Here is a 26,028-nt window from a genome sequence, read left to right on the forward strand (position 1 = left end):
AGTTTACTTTCTAGTTTTGGGATAATTTGAAAATAAAATATTTATAAAGAAAGTATAGATAAGAAGAAAGTAAGTTAAAAACTAAACGTACTAAGTTTACATATTCTTAAGTTACAAATCTGAATTTGTAACACCATTTGCAGATGACGTCATTTTGTCAATCGAAAACTTCTTTAATCAAACTAAATTTGAATGGAAAAAAAATAAGAAAGAAAAACGTTTTCAGAGCAAACATTGCGAAATAGGTTCGTAATTTCAGAAAATTTTTGATAAACATCTGTTTTTTAATAAATCCACCGTGATAGAATAATTATTACATATGGTTTGGGATAAATGAATATTTCGTATAGGCCACACATCATGACACAAAAACTTTTAAGCACATATGGGTCATTCTCACAAAAAGGTGATTTTTTAAGTCCCTTAGTAATAAATATTAGGAAATACAGCAGATTTCTTAATATTTTTCTTCATCATTTTTCGTGAAGTTCTAACTTACAAATCATACGCATTTCTGCTAAATGTATTTAATATTTCATTCTTATTTTTTAATAAACATAACTTCAAAATCCCCTCCGTGGACGTCCCTACGTCTGTGACACAAAATAATTTTTAATGGCTGTTAAACAATTTAAATGTTATTTTAATGAATTTTGTAGTTTTACCTAGTTAAATGTTTATAGTAACTTTTTATTTAATATTTTTTTAAAAAAAATTTATTTTTATAAAATAAATGACTAGCAAACTTTGTCCATCAAAAATGAAATCTCCCCCCATGGACAATTAATATAGTTCCGTAAATATGCGATAAAGGGCAGCATATGCGAAATCCCTATAAGACAGCTGCTGGGAAAGATAACCATTTCATTTTATAATGTTAACTATCAGTTGTTTTTGTTTTCTTTGGTGTCAGTTTTCGATTGTTGTGTTCAACTGGGGTTTAGCAAAGTTCTCGCCGTATACTCCGTGGACATCATAAAGAAGGTAAGAGAAAATTATTTTATTTTTGATAGATGAATTTTAGATTGCAAAAATAGTATATTTAAAAAAAAAGAACTGCCCCATTTCTGTAACTTTAAAATTAAAAATCAGAAAAATTCAAGAACTAGTTTTTGTCTCCTCCATGGACATAACAAGTCCACGGAGGAAAAGACACAGTCAATGGAAAAGACAATGTGTTAGATAACCATAATACAATTTTAATAATTAAAAAACTATTTTCTTTTAATTGATATTTTTTAAAATGGAACAAATGTGTTAATTTGTTTGTATTTTTGAAGAAAATTAATCAAGTTTAACTTTTTCTTATCGGAGAAATAAATATTGGCAATTTTTCTAAATAATTTCTGTGATGTTTAACATTTTTTTTTCTCTTCAAATTTCAGGAAAAAAATGGCAAAACCAAAATGTAAAAAAAGAAAGCAATCAAATGTTCAAATGCAAAAGAGAAGGGAACAAGAAAAAACGTAGTATGAGACAAGCTAGACAGAAATTAAAAGAAAACCAACCCTAGATTGTTTGAAGAAAGAAAAAAAAAAAAAGAGCAAGAAACTTTGAAATCTGTATCAGAAAAAGATTTTACAGAAAAATTGTGATTAAATGTACAGTACAGAATCCGTTATCTGTAAATCAGAAAACCGGAACGAAATTCGATAAATTTTCCTGCCATTTTTTGAAATTATTATTTTTTTTTCCTGATAAGATTTTAGGATTTTTCTTTCTTTTTGGAAAGATGTTTACCTTACTATCATTTTGGAAATAATCATTAGTGTATTACTTCGTTTTTTCTTCTTTTTAAGATAATTTCCAAATAGTATTTTTTTAGTGGGTTTAACAATAAAAAAAACGGCTTTTTGTAGCGATTCAGAAAACCGGAAAAATCAGTTATCCGGAATAGCGATGGTCCCGATCGTTCCAGATAATCGGTTCCCTACTGTACTTAAATTTCTAGAAATTGATAGAGCAAGCCGTTTGTGCCCAGGGAAAAAAGAAACAATAACAAGAAGAAAAGAGAAAAAACAAAAACGTTATTTGGATGATAGTAAGTTTAACTTGCATAAAATGTTCATAAAAGAGTACCCTCAATACTCAACTTTCATGTGGAGTCTGAATTTTTATTTCAATAGTCTTTACATTTTAATTTATTAATATTCAGTAAGAGTAACTTATAAAATTGTACACCTAGGTTAAAAATTGATGTTTCCTTTCATAGCAACATGATTAATCGGAAGTAGTTGTATCTCTAATAATGAAATATTTTATTATTTACTTATTAATGTTAAACTCATATCAGTTGTACCCAATAATTAAAAAATTAGTCTTCATTGACATTTTATATTTTATAACATAAAATGTCTCCTCCGTTGACTATTACATCTCCTCCGTGGACAAGGCAGAATTTAAAATATTTTAAATCTAGTAAAAAATAAAATAGAAAACTTGACCATTATTATAAGGACATATAGCAAAAATAAAGGAATTTATGTAGTTTTTATAACTTTTTTAATTACTTTAATTTAATAAATTTTTTTAGTCTATTTATACCTTTTCAGTGAGAATAACCCATATAAGCTGCGGCCTATCTACCGGAAATTACTGTAGTATTAAAAAAAAAAAAGAGTTAGTCGTTACATTGATTGTTAAGAAAAGAATAAAATATTTAATATTCGCTTTTATAAAATATGATAAAAATTAAATAATTGGTTAATTTAATAAAAATGTAATTAAAAATGTTTAAATTAAAGAAATTTTAAAAGCTGAGAAATATGTAATGCCTACTGGGGCATCACAATATAATAAATTAATTTCAACAAAAAAATGCTTATAAAACAAAAATATACAGCACTTTCCAGGAGATGAGATATACTTTAATGCTAATATTTTCAGATGTCTGATTTATGTGCATGAACATGTTTACTTTACTTATTATTATCCAGGCAAGTGAACACCTGAATAAAAAAAAGTGTTTAAAGTGATGTTACAAAAAAGATTATTAAAGTTTTAAAATGGCTAGCTTTTTTCATTATTATTTTTAGATAATTAAAAAAAGTCAAAATATTAACTAGTTTTTGATTGATGAATAATAGTATGATGTGTTTTTATAGGGGATAATTAATTTTGACTCATAACAAAACGATATTTCAAATATAAACTTTAAGAGATTTCCTCTACATTTTCAAACAATTTCAGTATTTGAATCAGAAATATTATACACTAAACTGTCACATCCATCCATTGATTTTCTTACTTAAATATTGGCGAGGTATGAAAAGCAAAAAGTTTCCCAATGCTCTGACAGCATTCGCTTTTACTCTGTCACAATCTTTTGAGTATTCAATGCATCCCATACAGATTGAATAAAATAACTCGGCTGACATTTCATTGGCAAAATCTCTGAAAAGATTTTCAAAATCTCATGAATAAGATTTTCAATGAAGAGAAACAATGTAATTGGACTAAAGAAAAATTGTTACCTCCTCTTCAAAAGTAAACCATCACTGAGATTGCCCAGGGCCCAGGATGCTTTAAATCTCACATTTACATTTGTATCATTCACTGTTTTGACAAGAATTCTACTCAAATCATCGTAAAAGGATGCATCCTAAAAATATATAAATAAATATAAAATTAAGGGGTTAACATATTTTTTTCTTCTTAAAATAATTTCCCCAATCATAAAATGTTCATCTTTACAGAACAAAATAAAAGGAAGATCAATTGTAAAATAGTTTCAAACCGAAACTTTAACACGAATGGAAAATTAATAAGTATCCTTTGAACTAATAAGTTTTAACATACGAAAATGTGATTTCATATAAACATTAAAAAGGAAATTTAAATTTATGAATTAACTGTTTTTAAATAATGCATACCTCAATCAAAGATGGAAACAAACAAAATATTCCCAAACATCGGATGGCAGAACCTCTAGTATTTGCATTAGAATCAGAGGTTAAACCTAAGAGGATACTAACATAGAGAATCTGCAGTCTAGACTAAAAGAAAATACAAAACAATTTATTTTTTATACAACTAATAGATAAACAAAACTAACTTCGTAACAAAATATTTTACATGGAAACTAAATTTTGAACAATATAAATCAGACAGTTACTGAGAAATTAAAATTTAAAAGACCTGTATTTTTAATTTCTCAAGAGCTTTTCAAGCATTTTGAATCCTTTTATTTTGTCATTTCAAATTAGGTAGGTTACCCATTACCTAATCAAAAATTTCATTCACTTCAAAAATATATAAATAGGAAATAACAGTCGACATGCTTCAAATTCTCAATTTTTGCCGCAATCAGGTAATATCTTACTGCTTCAGTTTTCTGGGATTATTTATTTAATCCTTTGCTTCTTTTTTTTAGGCATGAATAGTTTCAGACAAATAGGAAAATAAACAAACTTTCAACCACCTATTCCATTGGGACTAAATTTTTATGATTGCACCCCACATTTTGAGGGTCTATATTTGCTGAAAAAAGAGGAGTTTATTCAGAAAAAGTGTGTCTGATCTTGCAACTTTAACTGCCATAAATGTTAATTATATTCAAACCATTAAGATTTTATTTTAGCATGATCAAAACAAGTTGTTTTTATTTTACATACTTTAGTAATTTGCTTCTTTTATGATTATTGTTAAGATGACACAGACCAATAGCCACTGTTCCAAAACTTTTCTCTTATAAAAATTTTCAAGACATTACATATTCAAAAAATGTTTTATACATAAACCAATATAATAACCTGGTAGAGCTATCTGAATGATCAAACCTGTGTAACTGAACCTATTATATTTGAAACAATGAATTGCCAAATTTAATAAACATTTTTTCTAACATTCTAATGTACAGTTTTAATTTATTAAAAACATTTTATTATAACTTATTATTACCACTAGTCTTCACACTGTTAGAATTTTTCTTTTAACAAATTTTCAAATTTGTAATTATATTCAATAATTTAATTCACATTTCAGATATTTTCATTGAAATAAAGTGCTAAGTGAATAAAAGGTAATACAATTTGAAAAAAATAAACTTTCTTTTGTTAATACATTGAATAAATTAAGAATAGGACATGCATTTATAAAACATTGCATTAGTATTTCCCATATAGAACTTATCATTTCAAAATTAAAATAAAAAATCAACAATAAATAAATGTGCTTTCTTGATTACCATTCACAATGTTTATTATAGCGGTTCTTTTTCATTTTCTTTTCAACAAAAACCATGATTCAGCAAAACAACAAAAACCATACAACAAATCTCCAACAAAAGCCGTAATTAACGTATTTGTATTTCTAAAGCAATTTAATTAAATATTCTCAGTGGTAGACGGATCATGAGTTCAGAATCCCCTAGCCAACAGGCTAACCATGGGAGGTTTTTCTCTCCATGTAAATCAAAGGTGAGTTAGTTCCACCACGAAGGCAAATTTCTCCCAATACTTGGTCCAGGGGTTTCATTGTCTTTTGGATTGGGTTCAAAATTACAAGGCTACAGAGTTGAACAAAATAGTAGTCGTGATCTGGATACAAATAGAAAAGTTACGTATCCGGATTAGGTGGGACTTGTTAGATTTTTCCGTATAATAGATCTTCATGGCAAACAAAGCCTAAAACGATCTGAATCTAAGAAGCAAAAAATAAATAAACATTATATTTTGGGCAATAATGTTTTAGTATTAGAATTATATCTAATCAATCAAAATCAAAATATTAGAAAAAAAATAATTATTAGTTAAAATATAGAAAAGAAAAAAAATTTGACAGTTATGAAAATATTAATTGCTCTCTCCGTCATTTTGAACTAGAACGATTCAAGTAAGAAGGGGAAATTCTCGTCATTCATTAAGGTACCCACCTTGGAGGTGGAGGAGAAAAATTAATATCCTCCTTATTTGTCATTCAAGTTGAGGGCGGGGAAGTGAGAAATTCTTATTTTCTTTCTGACCATTGGCTATCAATCAAGCATAAAGGAGCAGCATGCCGATTGGGCTCTCTTTATTTTTTCTTGCATGACTGAAAGTGACTCCCTGTCTATGTTAACGTTTGCAGCGTATACCCTTTTTCACAGTATTTCTTCTTTCCCTAACACTCTAGTAAAAAGATTCTAGGAAATACCTCTTTTACTAGCCAGCTGCATAGAAAAGAAGGGGGAGAGGGGACTCAGTTGTGCTCTTTCGAAAACAAATCTCCCTCTTTTCCTGCATTCCAGAGGAGAAGCGTCCCCTTCCAGAAAAGGGACGTTACACCGCAGTCATAAACCCAAAAATTGGGTCGGCTGTTCAACAACGTTTATAAATAATATTTGATTCAATAATTTTTTTAGTTATGAGAGTGAGAAGCAATCTTGGTAATAACTTCTGAAGAGGGGACGGTGGGGATCTTATCTTGACATAATGTTATAGTATGATAATGAACATAAAATGAACATTCAATTTGGTATTGTTTACACAGTCTTTTCATAGAATATTTTTATGTATTTAAAAATTTAGATAAGCTTCCTCAAAAAACCTTTATTTAACTTTACGCAATGTTTGCCTATAAAACTGTATTTATCTATTCATTGTTGTTCATTTTGAATTTTTCATTTTTAGGAATTTTTGAATCGGTATTTTTGATGAAGAAGCTGGCTTCTTTGCATTGGGAAATAGGAACACTATGCTTTTCACTGGCCAAGATTTGTTGAAGGACATGTAAGAATTTAAAAATAGATAACTTAAACAATAATTATGCATTCTTCTTTTTCTTCAGCGAAAAAGTCAAATAAAGTTGTAATACTTAATAGTTTTATTGGTGTTTGAAATAAAATGTGGGAAAATGAATTTTCATAAATATGCCGAATAGCCAAAAAAATTTTGCCAAATAATGAAAAAGAACGTCACAGCCCATCTCAATGCCCCTGAGTTCATAATCTCTAACTTATTTTTAAGGATGAGGAAAAAACATTAGACTGTCATCACATTGGTGTATTATTTTAAATGATTATTTACCCATATACTATTCTGTGAAATAAAAGTAAATAAAGATAAAATAGGAAAAATAAGATTAAAATACAGTCGTACTTAACTTTTAGATAAAGGGGTAAAATCCCTTTCCCTTTTTGCTTGCATTTCACACAGGAATCCATGCCAGAAATTTCTAAAGCATGGAACTATGATGTTACAGACTGTACTTTTCGTAAAAGTTTTGCTAAAGCTGGATTCTTAGTCAGAGAGGAGAATTTGGAAAGTGTGGAGGATGATAATCGTTTAGAATAACTTAAAAAAATGTGGGTACAAATAAGAAAGAACCACGAAATTAATGATGTACTGTGTAATGATTTTCTTTTTATTGATTCTGAAGCTGCAACCACAGAAATATTAACTGAATCGGATATTTTGGACACTGTGGAAAATTAAAACAATACAGCAATAAATTGCAAAAGGAGACAAAGAAGATGAAGTCAGAAATCACCAAATGAAATGCTAAAATCATTTGAAATGATAGTAGATAATTTACAAGATAAAAGCTTATCAATTGCTATTTTAATTATGTCTTGTGTTTATGAATTTAAAACTTGTTTTGTGTTGTTAAAGTATTTCGAATGGTGATTTTCTATTTAACGAATTTTTCATATAAAGAACTTTTTATTGGGATTTAGCGACTTTGTTAAATAGAGGTCTGACCCTATGTTTTTAAATGAACTATTATTTTATGAAAACAATTTTACAAAAATTTTTTTAATGATGTTATTTCACTGCAGCTGAACTGATAAGATAGGAACAATTACTTTGTAGGTGTTATTCTAAATTGAGGAAAATCACAATCAAAATCGAAACAAACTTTAAAAGTTGATAAAATCTTTTAATTAAATAACACAAAAAGCAACATTGTCACTAAATAATTGAAACATTTTGACAGAATTAAAATAATTTGAACTAAATTTGACTAAATTAAAACACTTCTATTTTTTATTCTATTGAGATTTTATTTTTAAAAATTCTTTCTTTCCCTCAGTTTTTTTTTCATTGCTCTTAGTTAAAATTTTGCGACAAAAAAAAATTATATCTAAAGATTTATCTGCTTTAAAAATACTTATTTTCAATTAAGATTATAAATTTGACTAATTTAGGGTCAAAAGAAAATTACATAAAGAAAAAAAAAGATTTGGTTTAGGTTTACTGTTCAATAAAAAGGCATGATAGCTTCAGACTATATTATTTCATTGAAAATTGATAATATTAAAAATGATTCTTGCTTACAATACATTCTTTTTCTAATTTTCAATTATTTTTTCTATGAAATATTCAAGCAACTTTGATAGAATACCTATGACTGTTGTCAACTATCAGTAGTTAAATATAATTATTGAAAAAGGTTTGGAAAATCAAGGATTCATAGAACTAACGAATAATGTCAATATTTTATCATCACCCTATAATGATTGTATCCACACTCCAATAAGGTCTTAAAAATCTTTTTGCAAAAATATTTCATACTCACATCTAACAAAGCAAAATCCTTGGCAGGCAGGGTAGAAAGGCAATCACAAACAGATGCTTGTAAATGTTTCTGCTCTTCATTGGTCAAACATGTTATCAAAGGTTTTGTCACTGCATTTAAAAAAATTTCGGAAGACTGAAAATAAAGAAGTCATATTAAACCAAATGTTTATTAAATCTGGCTTATATTAGTTGGCTGAAATCATGTATAGTTTGTCTACAGTAATAACTCCCCCCGCCACAAAGTCTGAGGCTGTCTATTACTATGGAAACCAGAATAGCGCATTTCAGGGAGGGTGGCTTCTTTTTACTCTAGGGATAGCACAGAAGACCGAAGAAAAAATTACCTTTCTCTTGCAGACACCTGTCTTAAGCAATGACTCCATACCCCTACTTGAAATAGTTATATCTTGTTACCATAGTCATCAAACGAATGGCTAGGGGAGTTCTTACTTTAGACAAACTACATCTTGACAACAAATAAAAAGTCTAAAACATATGGAGTAAAAAACATTTCTCCATACTTTAAATGAACCAAAAGGAAAAATAAATCAAATTAAACAAAAAAATTTTAGCTTTAAGGTGAAATTAATGTTAGATTTTAAAAAGTGTTCTTGAAAAATGACCTGTAACAATATAACTAAAATAAAAATAAGAGATAAATAATTTTTAAAGTTTCACTGCATTGTATAAAAAGAAGTAAATTTGAAAATAGATACTTACTAACAAACTTATACTTTCTTCTAAATTAGATACATCATTAGTGCAGCGACCAATAACATCAACAAGCTATAAAGCAAACAAAAAATATCATTTTACAATGTTTTATATTGCAACGAATATTTATATATTTTTTTATTACCGTATTTTTCGGCGAAAGAGCCGCAGCACTATAAAAAAAAAATTTCTTCCTACATGCGGCGCTTCTGACGAAATATTTTTAGTAGCAAAAACATTTATCAAGGAAAGTTGTTTAAGATTAAATAATTGGCTGAGAGAAAGACTATTAAAAAAATTAATAACGAAGTCGACGAAATATTCGCCTGTATCGCGATCTGCTGCCAATTCTTAGTAAACTTTCGGCAGCAGCCTGCAAGAAAATAAATAAAGGAAATAATAATTTTAAAAAAACATCGCATAAGGAGAAAATTTAAAAGGTATGCATCTTGTATCCAACCCCAGCTTAAAGAAAAATCGCAAGCTAGAAATCTGCTTAGCGCCTTAGCAATTGTATTTGGAGCGAAGACAAAAGGAAGTAATAGGATCCCAAATCCAACACTCACGGGACTGACGAAATGCCAAACTTCGGAAATTCCAATTTGGAGCCCAAATATTACTATAATTCAACTACACTGTTAATTTCAGAAAAACCAATAAATTTAGTTAAGTTTTGATCGTAGACTATGATGGGATGAATTTAAAACTGGCCCATCTTAAGAAATTTTATTAATTAAAATAATAATCTGTATAATATAATCAAGAAGAAATAATCTGATACCTCTGAAGAAAAAATAATAGTTTCTTCTTCGGAGCAAGATCATAGTTCTAGTTTTTTTCTTTTTAGACCTTGCTAGAAAAAAAAAAAGCTAACAAGGAACTATAAAAAAAAGTAACAATTAATGCTAAGGAACAATGAATAACAACAAAAAATAAGCTAAAAACTAATAACGATAAAAACAAGCTAACAACTAATAACAAAAAAACAAGCTAACTATTAGCAAAAAAAAAAATTAACAGTTAATAACTAATAAAAACGTGGCAAAATAAAAAAAATTAATGAATCGAATAAAAAACCGCAAAATGGATAGAATTCATTTTTTAGTCCACATGGTAGTTTCAATGTCAACTGGGTGTGACCAATTTATGGTCAAACAGAGGAGGGAAGTGTGGGGACAAACCAGTAAAGCACTTGTACAGCTGTCAAGATTGATTGATCAGTTTCTTCAAACTTGCATTTCTTTATTTTGTTCATTGCAAAGGCAGGCGTTTTTACTTCTAACTTTATTTTAAACTGCTTTAGAAACAGATGTTTCCTTTGACACAAATTTATTATCTTTTTTCAAGCTTTTTTTTATTTTTAAAAGATAAAATAAAGTTACTTACTTGAACAGAATAAAATTCCAAATAAAAAGAGAATATGACTGAAATGTATAAAAAAATTAAATTCTATATTATACAGATTTTCTAAATGGTAATTTAAAGGTCTCTTCAATAAGGATGCTGATATGAGCGGCTTAGCGCCACTGCGGCGCTTACTATCAATTCTTTTTCAAAAATTTCAATTTTATCGACATGCGGCACCTTCACCGAAAAATATGGTATTACATTCAAAAAACTTAAAATATATTACTTTGATTCCATAATATTGAAGGCTTGGTTGAGAATCATTCAAGCAAAAAAATATAACATCTTTAATAAAAGGTAAAAATGACCTAAAAAGAAAAATTGCAATATTTTAGGAACTAGTAAATTAAAAAACCTTGTTACCTGAAGCAACTTTTTTTTTCTTTTGAAATTGCAATTTTTTATAAAGTTGCTTCAGTTTTAACTACTTCATTTGACATTTTTCTCACTTTTTTAGTTTTAAATACTGACTATTTATCCATTAATGTTGAAAAATGTATTTTCTTCATTGAGATCTTTATTTTATAAGCTCATGCTTCAGTTAATGCTAAAAATACCAAAAAAGAGAGAGAGATAGAGAGGGAGAGAAGATGCTGCCATTAATAAATTTTACTATTTATATTGAAATTTTTAAAAATAAAAACTTAATACAAGAGGGATAGTAACTGTTTCCTATTTTGAACCGTTAAAAGTCTTGTGAAAGAGCAAAATTACTTCGCTATAATTTCTTCCTATTGAGTCAAACAATTTGTATATCTGAAATTACTTTGTAAATGAATTTTTTTTTCATATTAGTTTAAAATTCCAGGTAATCATTCACAATTTGTTATGATTAAAAAATTGGCAAAATGATATTAGATTAAACTACAATTGTATATTTTGTTAACAAAATATTCCTTGTTTTTGTCGAAAATATGGACTTCAGCGATGTATCTTCCTAAGTATAGATGTAAAATAGCCAGATTTTTTTAACTTGGGGTAAATACCCAAAATTTCTAAATGCTTGGGTATTTATCAATTTTATTGAAAATTCAATAATTAGAATTTTCTTTATACAAAATCATATGTATTTCAGACACAATTAAATTTTGCTTACATTGTCAATACTTACTTAATTCATCATTTACTGTGAAGAAAAATTCATTCAATTGAAAATGTTAATTAAAATCTTTATTTTTTTAATTTCCTTTATTTGAGAGCAGTTATGGTTTATTCCTCTTTAAAGTCACATTTCTAATCATAATTCTCAGCATTTTTGGTTTTTAAAAGTATCATCTAAACAAGGAAAATTTTGTGAAAAAATTATTCAAGTTTTATGTAATTTATTTTTAAAAGTTTATCATAGGAAACTTTTCTTGCATATAAATAGTACATTATTTCTTATTTGATCCAAATTTTATTGTTATGTAATGATGTCTTTCCGAATAACAATTATGTGTTATTTTGAGTTTTAATTTCATTAATAATGAATTGAGAAAGATAGCATAATATTTGAATTATTTTCAAAGGGGTATAAAATATATGATAGCTAGGCAGTATCTTTGTATGCTAAGTTTAAATGAGTTTAGGAAGCTTCTTTCTCTATGGGACATATACGTTTTTCCCATTTAAAATTGCAAGTTTAATTTATTGAGCAAGCAAGGATTTATATAGTTTATTTCTTACGTTAAACAATAAAACAAATAAAATACATATTTAATTTTATCATTCTATTTCTAATTCTTAAAAGAATGAAACAAAAGAGTATTTAATTAATATTTTTTCTTAGTTACATATATATCATTGATTGTTTTCAGTTGAAAGAAATGTTTTTCCGTAAACTTCAGCCTGATTAGGACATATAAAGTAAAAATGCATATAACAAAGTCATGAAAATAAATAATTATTGAAATACATTTTATTTTAATTAAATATTACTCTTAATTGGTATAAGTATAAAATAATACTTGATAACTTTCATAAAGTTTATCTTCCTTAACTGTATTATGTAAATAAATAGATAAATAAAATTTTATTTATTAAACTAAAATATAAATAATTGAGATATATAGCTGTTTTTCTTCTTATACTTAAATAAATTTTTGTATTGACAAAACTTATTTTCAAAAACTTATGAAATGTTTCATATTACAAACTTAATACATATCATAATATTTAAATTTAATAAAAAACTCGGAACAATATTAGAATGGCACAACAATTGAAAATATAACTGAATTATATGTTTTTTTATACAGAAGAGAAAACAATACATAATACTTTAAAAGATGAGACTACCTTTTGTTTAAATATCAAGTATTTTTAAGATGAAACATTGTTAGCTCATAGTTTTAAAAAAAATTTAATAAATTAAATGGAATAATTCATTATTTCTTTTGACTAAAAGGAAATTTTGAAATTTTAAAGATGACAGATTTTTAAAAATTAAACTATTTTTATAAAATAGAATCCATACAGAAAAAAAACTATTTAAATAAAACATCGAAATTTTTTGAACTAATTAAATTTTCTTAAAAGATACTAGTTTGGTTTAAACGAAATATTTTTATGAATAATTTTTCTTTTATGTTTAGATAGGAAATTTATTGTTCTAGTTTTCAGCTCATATTCAATTTGCAAACTCAATATGAATGAAAAAAAAAACAGTTTAAAGCTTAGTTTCAACAAATTTTACAAATTTTAAACGTATTCTCTGTGCTTATTTAGAATATCCTCCATTTAATTCAATTTATCCCAATGCATTGGAAAAAATGCGCAACCTTGAACTTAAATGAATAATATAATTTCTACCCCATGGCAGAATCATGGCGATATAGCGACATTGACGCAGAATGCTACCAAATTCTTGCAGAAAGATTTTTCCTTTGGGAGTTAAAAATTTTTGCTTTTCTTTCCTGCAGAAATTGTTAAAAGAATTTATCTTTTCTACAGAATTATATTCAACTAAGCCTGTCTTGCACATCGGAGTTGAAAAAAACTGCTTGTGATTTTTCTATTCTCATTTGAGAATAATGAAAAATAAAGGATAATGAAGTAAAAAATTTGGCATTCTTTTCTGTAGAAATTTTCTTTCTATGCTTTCATGCAGTTATTGCTACTGATTTCCACATAGATTTTAAAATCCCATATTTTAATACGATATTATTTATTACAACTGAATCCCGAAATGAAAACACGCATTTAGTAACCCCTCTTTAAACAGTACAATTCACATGATTTGGTCGTTGATCTTTTTTTCCGATACGTACCGCTGCAGATTTAATTATTTTTAAAAATTTTTTTAATGTGATGAATTACAAAATGCGAAAAGGAATTAAATATACAAAATGCAAACAGGAAATAATTAGTGTGTTATCTTCCTACAAAATGCGAGAATATCGCCTTAATATTAAAATTAAAAAAATATTACATATTAAATTAAAAAAATTACTTTATTTGATCAGATTTTTCATTTATTTATTGAAATTAACGCTTCTGTTACTTTAAACTAGGTGCATGCATATTTGTTATTTTTGAGTATCTTGCAGAAAGTTACTTGTATTAGAGAGGTATGTCGCAGAAAGCCTGGAAGAATTCAGTCTCAGGAATTCCTACTTTACTATTTTACACAATGCAAGCTTTTTTATATTACTTTTTTAATGCAACAATGTAGCTTTTCCACTAGTTATTTAGAGTTTTATGAAATGTTTTCTTCTGGAACTGAAATATGCTTAATTTAAAGTTTATTTTTTGAAAATTAAAGATAGTTAGATTATTTTTAGAACTATAAGCAAGACAAATCATGTTTAAAAAGAACAAAAAAATTTATAAAGTCCTGATTTTGGTTATATACACAAAGCAGGGACACTACCCACTGGGTGGGTATTTACCCAATCCATAATATAGTACTGCTATGTAGTTGTTGTCGTCAGCCATTTAAGGCAAGGGGAGTGATTATTCTTGTTTTCCAGCATCTCCATCTATGGCCAAGAATTTTACTCCTGCCACACCCATTTATAGGGCGGACCCATTCATTCAATCATGGATCGCAATTTGGACCTAAACCAGAGAATGATTAAGCTCTTATTCAGTACCCCCAGAGGTATAATTTGTTATGGAAACCTGGAGGACTTTGTGACCAGACTGATTTAGCATGCACTAGTCACCATTTACTACAGAGGGAGTTTTCGACCGGCAGGTTTCTAACTAACGTTCTCCCGAACAAGAGTCCAGCGCCCTACCAAACAGGATATCCCGGCCTAGAATTGCAATAAAGTACACTTATTTAAGCAATTAAAAAAGACTTCTGTCAAGAACTAAAGCACTATCTTATTCTAATTAATTTCAATTCAACCAATAGATGCATCATCAAATGTGTCAAAATTTGACAAAAATGTATCTATTCAAAAGTAATATAAAAAGAGCTTCATTTTCTTGAAAAAGAAAATCTTAACACTTATTTGAAGATACTTAAATGAAGATGATGATTTAGAGTAACAAATTTTCAATGCTCACAAAAATATTTATTCAGAGAAGCTCAAAATTTGATTTTGGGATTAAGGTTATAGTGGAAAAAAACATTCTCTAGCACTGATGCCTTTCTACAAGATAAAATAAGACAAGATTTACATAAGACAAGAGACAATAAGACAAGATTCTACAAGATTTTAATAATAACAAATATATATGTTACTAATTTAAAGTAACGGAAGTGCAGTGTTTAAAAAAAGAAAAAAAATTCTATATAATTTTTAATTGAGTACGCATAATATATTGTTTCTATTTTAATATGAACGATATTCTTGCATATTGTTGGGAGAAAAATGCACTATTTATTTCCTTTTTCGCATTTTGTTAATCATTATCACATTAACGAAAAAAAATCTTGAAATCTGTAGCACGAAATAAAGATCGATGATGGGGTTACTCAAATGTAAAAACCATGAGGAAATCAACAGCTATAACTGCTAAAAATGGACATAATGATTTGCATAAATTGAGCGCATTAAAAAAAGTGATTTTTTAAATGGGGGATTAGAAATTTAAGTATAAAATAATATTAACTGATAAATAAGTGGAATTTTAAAAACCCTGAGGAAATTGATAGCACTAACAATTAAACCCTGAATAGTTGGTGTTAATGATATTAAGCAATAGATGTAGCTATAGGACAGCTGTTCTTTTCCCTCAGTTCGCTTTAAAATGTTGTTTCAAAAAGTAGTGCGGTTGTAGTGTTTATATTTTGTGTATGTTCTTGTTCGTCATTAAAATGTGTAGTTCGTAATTTTGAGTTTTTAGTATCAGTTATTTAGTACTCATTTGTTGGTGTTAGTTAGCGAGATATTAGCAAGCAATGAAGTTTTTGGTTGTCAGATCGATGCTTCAATGTCGAGTTCCAGAACGAGGTTGATGCTAAGTTCTTGATACTAATGACGATAGTTCCAGTGCGAAGGTTAGTGTTATTTTCTTGATCTAATTTACTGTGCTTTTATTGTCAATTTATTAAAATGTCAGAAATTGAAAAATTAAAGACTAGGCATAAAGTTTTAAGAAATAAGGTCACAAAATTAATTACTAAAATTGAAGCATATCTCAAGAGTGTAATGATTTGGCTGATATAGATAAAACTAATGTTTTAAATGAGTTTCGAGAACAATTAATTCACGAAGAAAGTGAGTTTATAAGTTCAAGGTTGAAGATTTGTGTGACATTAGGGAAATCAAAAATGATGCTTCGATTTCAGATGAATATAATGAGAAAATTTTTCTATGGAAACAAAAGATTCTTAATGTAATTGATAATTTGAGCGCAAAAGAAAAAGGAAAATTTTCAGTTGATTTAAGTATGAGAGAAAGTAGAGAAAATACACCTCCTTGGGCTAGTTCAAGTAGTAATGCGCAAGTAATAAAAAACTGTTGAACTTACCAAGTTGTATATAAATAAATAGTATGGAAACCCTGCACATCGGGTAGAATTTTCCAATCAATTCGAAAACATAACAATAACAGTTTAAGCAAAGTAGATAAATTTAATTATTTAAAGTCTTATGTAGGTGGAATAGCAGCAAGTTTTATTAACGGTAAAACATTTTGTTTAATTCAGAAATGCAAATTGAAGGCCAAATTATGAATATTTATAGTTAATTTTATCCTTTTATTTGTCAGAATGATTGTTATGGTAATGAGGTACTCCTAAAAAATTTCATTTGAAACACTGATAGAGTTCAAACAATTTATTTTTTATTTATTTTAATTATATTGAAATGAAATGATTTTATATCACCGACTATCCGATAATTTGTATGCTTTTATTTCATCACTAACACTTGCAGGCCTTTTTTATTCAGTAAGACTTTTATTATAATTATATACATCCAATTTTTAAAAAAGAGAACTTCTGAATAGAAAAAAAAATACTGAAAACTATTGACACATCAGGGTTCCCACAGTACTTAAGAAACCTTGAAAGTCCTTGAATTTGGCTGGAAAAAAATCAGGGCCCTGAAAAGTCCTTGAATTCTGCCATAGGGTACTTGAAAAGTACTTGATTTTTTAGGAATTAAAATACTACTTTGTACAAAAAAGTAGTAAAGAAATAATAAATTCAAAGAAAAATTACAGAAATTCTGATTGACGCAATTTTTAATACTTGAAGTGAAAAGGGGATAAAGAAGATGCAAAACTTTTCTCTCCTAGATTTTTTAGATCAGATTATTGTTCATCTCTCTGATGTTTTGAAAGCTGAAATTTCTAGCAAATTTTAGGTTTTGTAGTCATAGTTTTCCAATGATATATAGTGTTTAATTGATTTAAAAATGTGTTCAATGTGTTAACTGATTAAGAATGATGATTCAAAATGATTTGAGAATCACACATAGCTGTTCTATATTAAGCACCTTTCGAATCACAAATTGCAATTAGCATCATAATGATCGCTATTCACATGAAAACAATTTGCTAATTATCCAACAGAATTCACATTAAAGTGATTTATGTATCTCACATTGTGGTTTATGTCTTGTTAGTTCGTGCGTTTTGTATCATTTGCTATTCATATAATTCCGGTTTAAGAAACATACAACAATTCAATGTAAATTTACAAATCACACATTGTGATACGTGATTTAAGCAATCTTCGAGACTTACTTCACCTTTCTTATAATTTTGATTGACATATAGTATGTCTAGATTCGTATAAATGCGGTTTAAAAATTACGCTTAGTAAAAATTACACATTCAAAAAATTTTAAAAATCACGCTTCGCATTTTATGGACATATTTTAAAGAAAATAAAGCTCGGTAAGTCTTAGTTATCTGTGAAATGTTGCTCTACAATAGATTTTATAATGTTCAAAATACATTACTGATATTCTGAAGTAACAAAATAGAAATTTTGATATTAAAATTGAAACAGATATATTTTGATAAATTATCTATGCTATAGATAATTACAGATTCTATAATTATATACCGTAAACCGGGGCGAGTCTACCCATCCAGGGGCGAGTCTACCCACTTTAGTTTTATTCAATTTTCATTATTTTAAATTGCAAATAAAAATTTTTTTACCGACGGAGGACTTAGTTCAGACTCTAAGGAAGATGGCGCTGTAGTAGTTTGAATGTCTTTTATCTAGGAGAATTAAAAGATTTCCTTCCACCATAATTTATTAGTGGTTTAAGTTTCTATCACTATATCTAGAACTATAAGATGGAGGGACATTTCGAAATGAAATGGTAACAAACAGTTGATATTAGAGGTGAATAACATACCACTTTAGGTAAATACCACTTTTTTCATAAAACCACCTTTTGTACCACTTCAATTATAAAAATCGGGTTAAGAGTCCAAATTAATTGATCAAATAGTATGATTAATTAATTAAAAGATCTTTTCCGTAAGTTATCCTTATTAATTAATCCTTAATTAATTTTTTTTTCAAAAATATCTAATTTGATTCTAGCTTAACGGATGAAAAAAATAAATTATTAAATTCATATTATTACTAACGAGATTTCTTTTTATCTATTTAAGGTTTATTTATTTGTCCACACTTTTTTCTTGAAATCTTTTCTTGGAGTNTAATAAAGTTATGAATTTTACTTCATAAATATCCTATATAGTAACTAAAATAACAATTTAATAGTAAAATTTGATTATTTACAATGTTAACATTCATTTTAGTAGAATGGGTAGACTCGCCCCATACGAGAGATTTGTCAGCAGTTCTATAAAAATATACAGTAACAGCGTAACTGTCAATATTTTCTAAAATCGATTTCACAGCTTTAAAGAGGGGTAAATAGCGATTCCGAAACACCTATTAAAAGCCTTTTTTCTTTAATATTTACAAAAGTTTGACCACTTGAAAGTTGACAAACTAAAAATTATATAGACTCGCCCCGGTTTACGGTACATTTCCTGTAATCTAAAATTTGATCTAACATATTAAAAATAAGTATTTATATTTTAATAACCGTGCAATTACACGAGCTTTATCACTTATTTACTATGCTTGTTTAATGTAATATGCATTATACATTCATTCAGTTTCATTAATTCTAATTCACTTCATTATTAAATTTTTCATGAAAAGTTTCACTGATGCTAGTTTTTAAATGTTGGCTAATATCCTATGNTTTAATTTTTTTTTTTTTTTTTTTTTTTTGTCAATTGGAATTAAGGAATTTGGAAGGAATTTAACAGGGATTCTAAGGGATTTGGAACAGTAATGTAATTATCAACCATTTGTATTATTAGCGGATAAATTGAATAAATAATTTTTTTGTTGTTGTCAAATAAGCATTGTGATTTAAAAATATACAATTTCTGCTTCTACGTAATTGTAAAATCTGATTGACATGTACTTTAGCATATAACAATAATACTGAATAGGTCCTTGAAAGTCATTGAAAATTCTTTCAATTTTTAAAAAAAAATTGAGTGGGAACCCTGCACATTTCATCCCTACCTTCCCAAAAAAGAAATTTGACTAATCAGAATGTATCATCTGCCAGAACATTTCTGTTTGTTTCAATCAGAATTGAGTGTCATGTAAAATTTATTTTCTTTCAAATCAATAAAATTGTATTTCCATTCATTTAGAACAGAATAGAAATAAATAAGTTTTCAAAAGTTTTAAATGTATCAATTTGATATTTAAAAAAGTTTTATTATGAAAACCCAAGTATTATGTAGTATTGGATTAACTTAGAAAGATTTTAAGTGCAGTTTAAACTCGCAGAAGATTTTAGAACTTTCTTCTGAGAATATAGAACTTATTTCATTAAGGAGCAATTTAGATTTTAAGGAAAGTTCAACTATATACCTCATACATAAGGAGTATCTCTTGTATCAGTATGAAATATATATACAAAAAAAAATTGTGACTTATTTAATTCTTCTTCCAATAACACCAAGAAAGTCTCCCTTCATGTCATAAGTCAGTGTTTTCACTACAGCGCGAAAATCTTGCTTATTTTTTTCTTTTCCAGCATTAAAAAACTATTAACGCGAGAAGATCGCGCACTCTATTAATCAATTTCAAAATGAGCGAATTTTGGAAAAAAATTCGTCTTCTGCCTTTTTTAATATAATCCGTTTCACTTTTCTTCCTTGATCTTTCATTATTTTCAACATGGATCCCTGTTATCTAGCTTCCCTATTTACCAGTATTGTTCAGAACCAGTGCGAACAGCAGAACACAATGCCCCCCACCCCCCGAATGACGGAACACCTTTCAGAACACATTTTTTTGCAACCGCTTCTTCACGGAAGGTAAGATTTCTTCATGTAAGACGTTTAAATTTTTTTCAATGCTACAAATTTACTAAGTGATTCCGAATTGTTCAGCATGTGTTGCAAGGTCATTTAGCACTCAAAACCCAATTAAGACAAAATATGGTATACAAATGACTGATAAACATTTGAGCAACCTAATGAGAAAAGCTGATGGGAAAGTAGATATAGAACATTTTCCATATGATGATGCAGCAAAAATATTCAATACTTTAAAAATTAGAAGATGTTAAAAATGTATTATAATTAAAGAAATATTTTTTTTCCAAGTCTATTCGCATTTTTTTAATTTTTAGGAATCTCACTTAACTTTTTGAGATCTCTCCCTGTTTTTGAGAAAGGGCGAGAAATTCTCGCTCATTTTTTTTTTCTGTAATGAAAACACTATAAGTGTAGATCAGGCTAAAACATACAGATCTAAATTACAAATTTCAGCAATCCCTGGCCAGAAATTGTGCTCCTGGTGCAGAAATTGTGCTTGTCTTGTTCATTCTCAAATTTTTCCTGTTCTTCTTTTCTTTTTTAAGGGGGTGGGGGCTCAAGGAAAGAAGGAAAAAAAAAATTTAACTTTATTTTACATATTTTTCCACCATTCACATTTTTTATATCATTTTATTATACTCTAGTTACAATTAAGGACTATAAATCATCAAACTACCAATACTTTTAATGCATAATAATTCATAAGAAAAATATTTTTTTTAAAAATGTGTGTGAACCGCCCATCAAAAATTTTATATCAGATGTTAGTTTGCACTTTCAACTATCTTTGAATAAAATATTTTTGAAATTGAAGGGGGCAAGTTGCCAGAAATCATCTCCTGAAGTTACTCAACTCCGTTGATCAAAAAACTGCAAAACAGACTCATTTACTAAATAAGTACGATACTTATTTGCAAAAAAAAAAAGTGTTTAAATGACAGATTACTTTATTCTGAACAAAATTTTTAAAAAATTATTGCTCTATGACAAATATAAGGTGAGTTACAATCATTAATAGCCTTTGATGTACGAATCAAAATGGCGGCAAATGCGCAATTTTGGCAAAAATATAAATGCTTATAACTTTTTAACCCCTTAACCGATTTAAATATAATTGATATTTTTGAAATCAGTACAAGAAATTTTTTAAGTGTTCAAATTTTCTTCAAAATCTGAGATGGTGGGTGCCATGGCTGGATGAACTGACATGGAATGACCCGGTTTTGCTTCAACGGATGTAAACAACGATATTGCTTTAAATCTTTTGAAGAATTAATTTGGTAATAAAAACTCGTTAATCCAAGCTTATCTCAATCAGTTGTTAAAATTACCTTTTATTAGAAATGTAAATGATTTATTTGGCTTAAGAAAATTATTTGATTGTGCTAATTCACAAAAGAGAAATTTAGAGTCGTTAGGAACAGAGATCAAAACTTAAGGTAATTTATTAAGTCCTATTCTAATAGAAAGAATTCCGAGGTAAATTGTTCTAGAATTCAATCGAAATTATCCTGAAAATAATTGGGTATTTAAAGATTTGTTTTCATACTTGGAAAGGGAAATAATTTCTAGAGAGAGAACACTGTCGATTTATAAATCTGATTCATGTGAGTATAACAATAGTTTTAGTAACGAAAATAAGAATTTTTGTAAGAAATCTGATTTTATTAAAAAGAGTAATTTCAATAGAAATGCAACAGTCGACAGAAAAAAGTGAATTTCTTGCGACATTAGTGAAGATAAAGTTTGCAACTATCAAAGCGTGGTAGAAAGAAAAAATTGTTGTTTCCATTGTTTTTCAAAGTGTCATATTGCTAGACTCTGAAAAACGAAATTGGAGCTGTGCATAAAATGTAACAGGCGAACTCATCATTATTTATCATGCGAGAAATTGGAGAATGAAATGTTTAATAACAATTCATCGGAAAATGCGGTTGCTCAATGCCACTCCTCCATAAAGAGAAATAGCGTCTTATTGCAAACTTGTAGCAGAGTCACACGTTTTGGAAGAAAAAAAATTAGTAAGAAATCTCTGTGATAATGGTTCCGAAAGAATCTGGATGGCGTGAAGTTTAGCAAATGAACTGCGAGTAAAAATAATAAGAAAAGAAAACTTATCTGTTTATTCTTTTGGGTCCATAATAGCAAAACAAAAAAGCAATGGTGTAACTTGAGTAAAATTAAAGAATAGAAATGATCCAAAACTTTTTGTTGAAATTGAAGCGTTAATTACAGTCACAATTACGATTCCAGATACACGAATCCAGAATGATTTAATAGCGAAAGGTTTCGTTTCAGCAGATGCATGTTTGAATTTCAATGAAGGTTTGGATATTTTAATTGGGGCTGTTATGTTTTTCGAGATTGTTGATTATTCTAAAGCAGAGAAAATAAATAAATCTTTATATTGTATTTCCACTATATTCGGTTTTACGTTACAGGGAATTCAGGAGGAAAATAAAAAGATGTCGAACCGTGTTACTTCTACAAATTTAAGGTCAGTTACGGATGTTTAGGTACAGTGGGATTTAGAATTGCTAGGCATTCGAGATGAAAATGAGATAGCTATTGAGGATAAGCATTTAATAAACAAATTCAAAAATAATTTTCAGTTTGTTAAGGGCAGGTACGTAACTTTATTATTATGGAAAATGTCACCTAAAGATCTTGCAAATAATTTTTGGTTAGTAAAAAAGAGATTCGATAATTTAAAAACTAATTTTGAGAAGAATGACTGGGTTGTGAAGGAATATTAACTTACGATACAAGAGAAACAAAACAAGGGAATAGTAGAGGAATGTACTAGAGATAATGAGGAATATTTTATGCCTCACAGAACAGCTATGCGAAATGATAAAAAAAAAAACTAATAAAGTGTGAGTTTCTAACTGTAGCTCAAAAACTAAGCAAAATTTATTTTTAAATGATTATTCAGAAATTGGGCCAAATTTAAATCCTTATGTGTTAGACATTATTCTTAAAAATTTAAAGTAGCGTTCAGTGCAGATATTGAAAAAGCTTTCCTCATGATAGGCATTACTGAAAAGGATAGGAAATTTTTAAAATTTTTATGGCTTTTAGATAATTCAAGTAACAGCTTCAGAATTTTGCGAATGACTCGCCTTCCTTTCTGTTGTACATCATCTCCGTTTATTCTTAATGCAACAATTAAAAAGCACATTAAACAGTATATTGAAAATGCATGTGTTGAAATGTTGTACACTTCACTTTATGCAGGCGATCTTTATTTTGCTGCTGATGATGTTGAGGAGGCGTTTGATTTATCGACTGAAGCTGTTCATATTTTGGGAGAAGTGGGAAGGAATTTAAGAAAGCTAAATTCTAATTCGGAAGAATTAAAGTCTTTGTGGATAGAAAAGGGTATTAGTGATGTTAGTGAGAGTTCCTGTGGTAGTTTGAAAGTTTTAGGTTTGAATTGGAACCCTATAGGAGATAATCTGTCGTTGGAAACTTCCCTGTTATTGAAACAATTGAATAATTCGGCAAATACCAAAAGGTTTGTGTTGCATGTTGCTGCAATGGTGTTCTATCCGGTTGGTATTGTTGGTCTGTTTGTTTCTAAGATCAAGTGTCTGTTGCAGGAGATATGGAAAAGAGGTTTTGATTGGGACAAAGAGTTGGCAGTGGATTTGAAAATAAAATGGACTGAATGGTGTTCAGAGGTTAAGTACTTAAAGGACATAGTTTTCCCAAGGTATTCGCTTTTGTCATGTGGAAATTCAGAAAGTCAAAGAGTAGAGGTACATATATATGCATATGGGACGTTTTCTTATGTTCGGTATGTCAGTAATGAGGGAAAAATCGTAGTGGCATTCTTGATGTCTAAGAATAGTGTTTCCCCCTAAAAGAAGTTAATTTTGCCACATTTAGAGTTGATGACGACAGTTATAGGAGCTCGAGTAGGAAAGTATCTTAATGGTATTTTTGGGGATATGATTGCTGAATATGTATTTTGGACGGACTCTTCCATTGTATTGCATTGGATCAGAGGAAGCGCTGAACGTTGGAAACAATTTGTTTGTAATAGGGTCAGGGAAGTGCAAGATAAGTCGAATTCAAAGTTTTGGCATCATTGAAAAGGTAGTAAGAAGCCTGCAGATTAGAGGGACCTCAGTGCAAAATTTGATGAAAAAGAGTCTTTGATGGGAAGGTTCGAGTTACTTGGACAGGGAGCGTTGATCTAAATAAGAGAAATAAGAGATTCTGGATAGAGAAATTGATGTAGAAAGGAAGAAAACAGTTGTATGTTGTGCAGTGGAGACCAATTGGGAAATAGAGGAATTGTTGTCAAAGTATTCTTCATGGATGAATTTGCTGAGAGTAATTCCTTGGTGCTTACGATTCAAACATAATGTGAGATCCTCAGTGAAAATGAAAAAGTAAGTATCAAAGTACCAAAATAAGATCTCCTCCCTGAATCCAATTCTAGATGATGGTGGAATTCTGAGAGTGGGGGGATGACTTTGAAATGCGGAAATAACAGACAGTGCCAATCATCCAATTATCCTTCCAAAGTCGTAACTATCTCCATGGTGGTTTGCAGTTCTTATCTTCTGAAATAAGGAGAAAATACTGGATAATCAATGCTAGAACAGTAATTAAGTGAACAACACAGAACTGCATCACCTGTTGTAAATTGCGAAAGGACATGTGTGTTCGAATGGTGGGAAACCTCCCAATAGCCAGAGTAAATCCAGGTAAGGTTTTTTCAAAAACTGGAGTAGACATGGCCGGTTCTGTTAAAATCAAACCTAAAAAGGGTCGTTGTGTACGTCCATTAAAGACTTATATTTGCATCTTTATCTGCTTCATAACAAAGGCAGTTCACCTGGAAGTGGTAAGAGAACTAACAGCAAATTCTTTTGTAGCTACCTTAAAACGTTTTATTTCCCGAAGAGGAAAACCAGACGAACTTTATAGAGACTGCGTCAAAAATTTTTTCTGTGCAAATAAAAATCTGCAGTTGTGGAGATCTGCCCCAGTTTGCCAATTTTTAACAAATTAAGGTATAGACTGGCATTTTAACCCACCCTCAACACCCCATTTCGGTGGGTTGTGAGAGGCTACTGTTAAGTTCATGAAGTTTCATATGAAACGGGTGAATGGTCAGCAACTTCTCATGTATGAGAATTTTTCCACCTATTTAGCAGAAATTGAAGTCTATCTAAACTCCCGACCCCTTGTGCCAATGGCAGAGGATCGAGATAATTGTGATGCCTTTACTCCAGGACATTTCTAGTTGGTCATTCGTTGAAAATAATCCCAGAACCAGTAATGACCAATGAAAAGTCAAGTCTCAACGAGAGGTGGAAGATGGTGTGTCAGTTGTCTCAATCATTTTGGAAAAAGTGGTCCTTAGACTATATATCCCAACTCCAAAATCGACGAAAGTGGAGACGCTCATCTCCAAATACTGCCAAAATCGACGATCTTGTCATTATAAAGGATGACAATGCACCAGCTCTTAAGTAGAGACAGGGTAGAGTTATAATGCTCCTTCCAGGTCCCAACAATAATGTGAGAGTAATGAAGTTAAAAACATCGAATAGTGAAACTAAGAGATCTATTCACAAACTGAGTGTGTTACCTGTAGAGTGATAGATTTTGGTCATTAACAAAAATAACTATTT

At 28.8% G+C, this 26,028-nt stretch overlaps 1 protein-coding gene across 4 annotated transcripts in view; it reads right to left on the bottom strand.

Moving 5' to 3' along the window:
* LOC107449378 (HEAT repeat-containing protein 6) overlaps positions 1-26,028 on the bottom strand; it is a 139,123-nt gene that overhangs the window by 29,090 nt on the left and 84,005 nt on the right. For all 4 annotated transcript variants that reach the window (XM_016064885.3, XM_016064886.3, XM_016064884.3 and 1 more), the window contains 6 exons: positions 10,846-10,927; positions 9,219-9,284; positions 8,497-8,631; positions 3,873-3,995; positions 3,474-3,601; positions 3,248-3,393 (listed from right to left, as the gene is read on the bottom strand). In XM_016064885.3, coding sequence (XP_015920371.1) covers positions 3,248-3,393; positions 3,474-3,601; positions 3,873-3,995; positions 8,497-8,631; positions 9,219-9,284; positions 10,846-10,927 — 680 coding nt within the window. The remainder of the gene's footprint in view (positions 1-3,247; positions 3,394-3,473; positions 3,602-3,872; positions 3,996-8,496; positions 8,632-9,218; positions 9,285-10,845; positions 10,928-26,028) is intronic.

The sequence above is a fragment of the Parasteatoda tepidariorum genome, chromosome X2 (assembly GCF_043381705.1).
Source record: "Parasteatoda tepidariorum isolate YZ-2023 chromosome X2, CAS_Ptep_4.0, whole genome shotgun sequence".
NCBI lineage: Eukaryota > Metazoa > Arthropoda > Arachnida > Araneae > Theridiidae > Parasteatoda > Parasteatoda tepidariorum.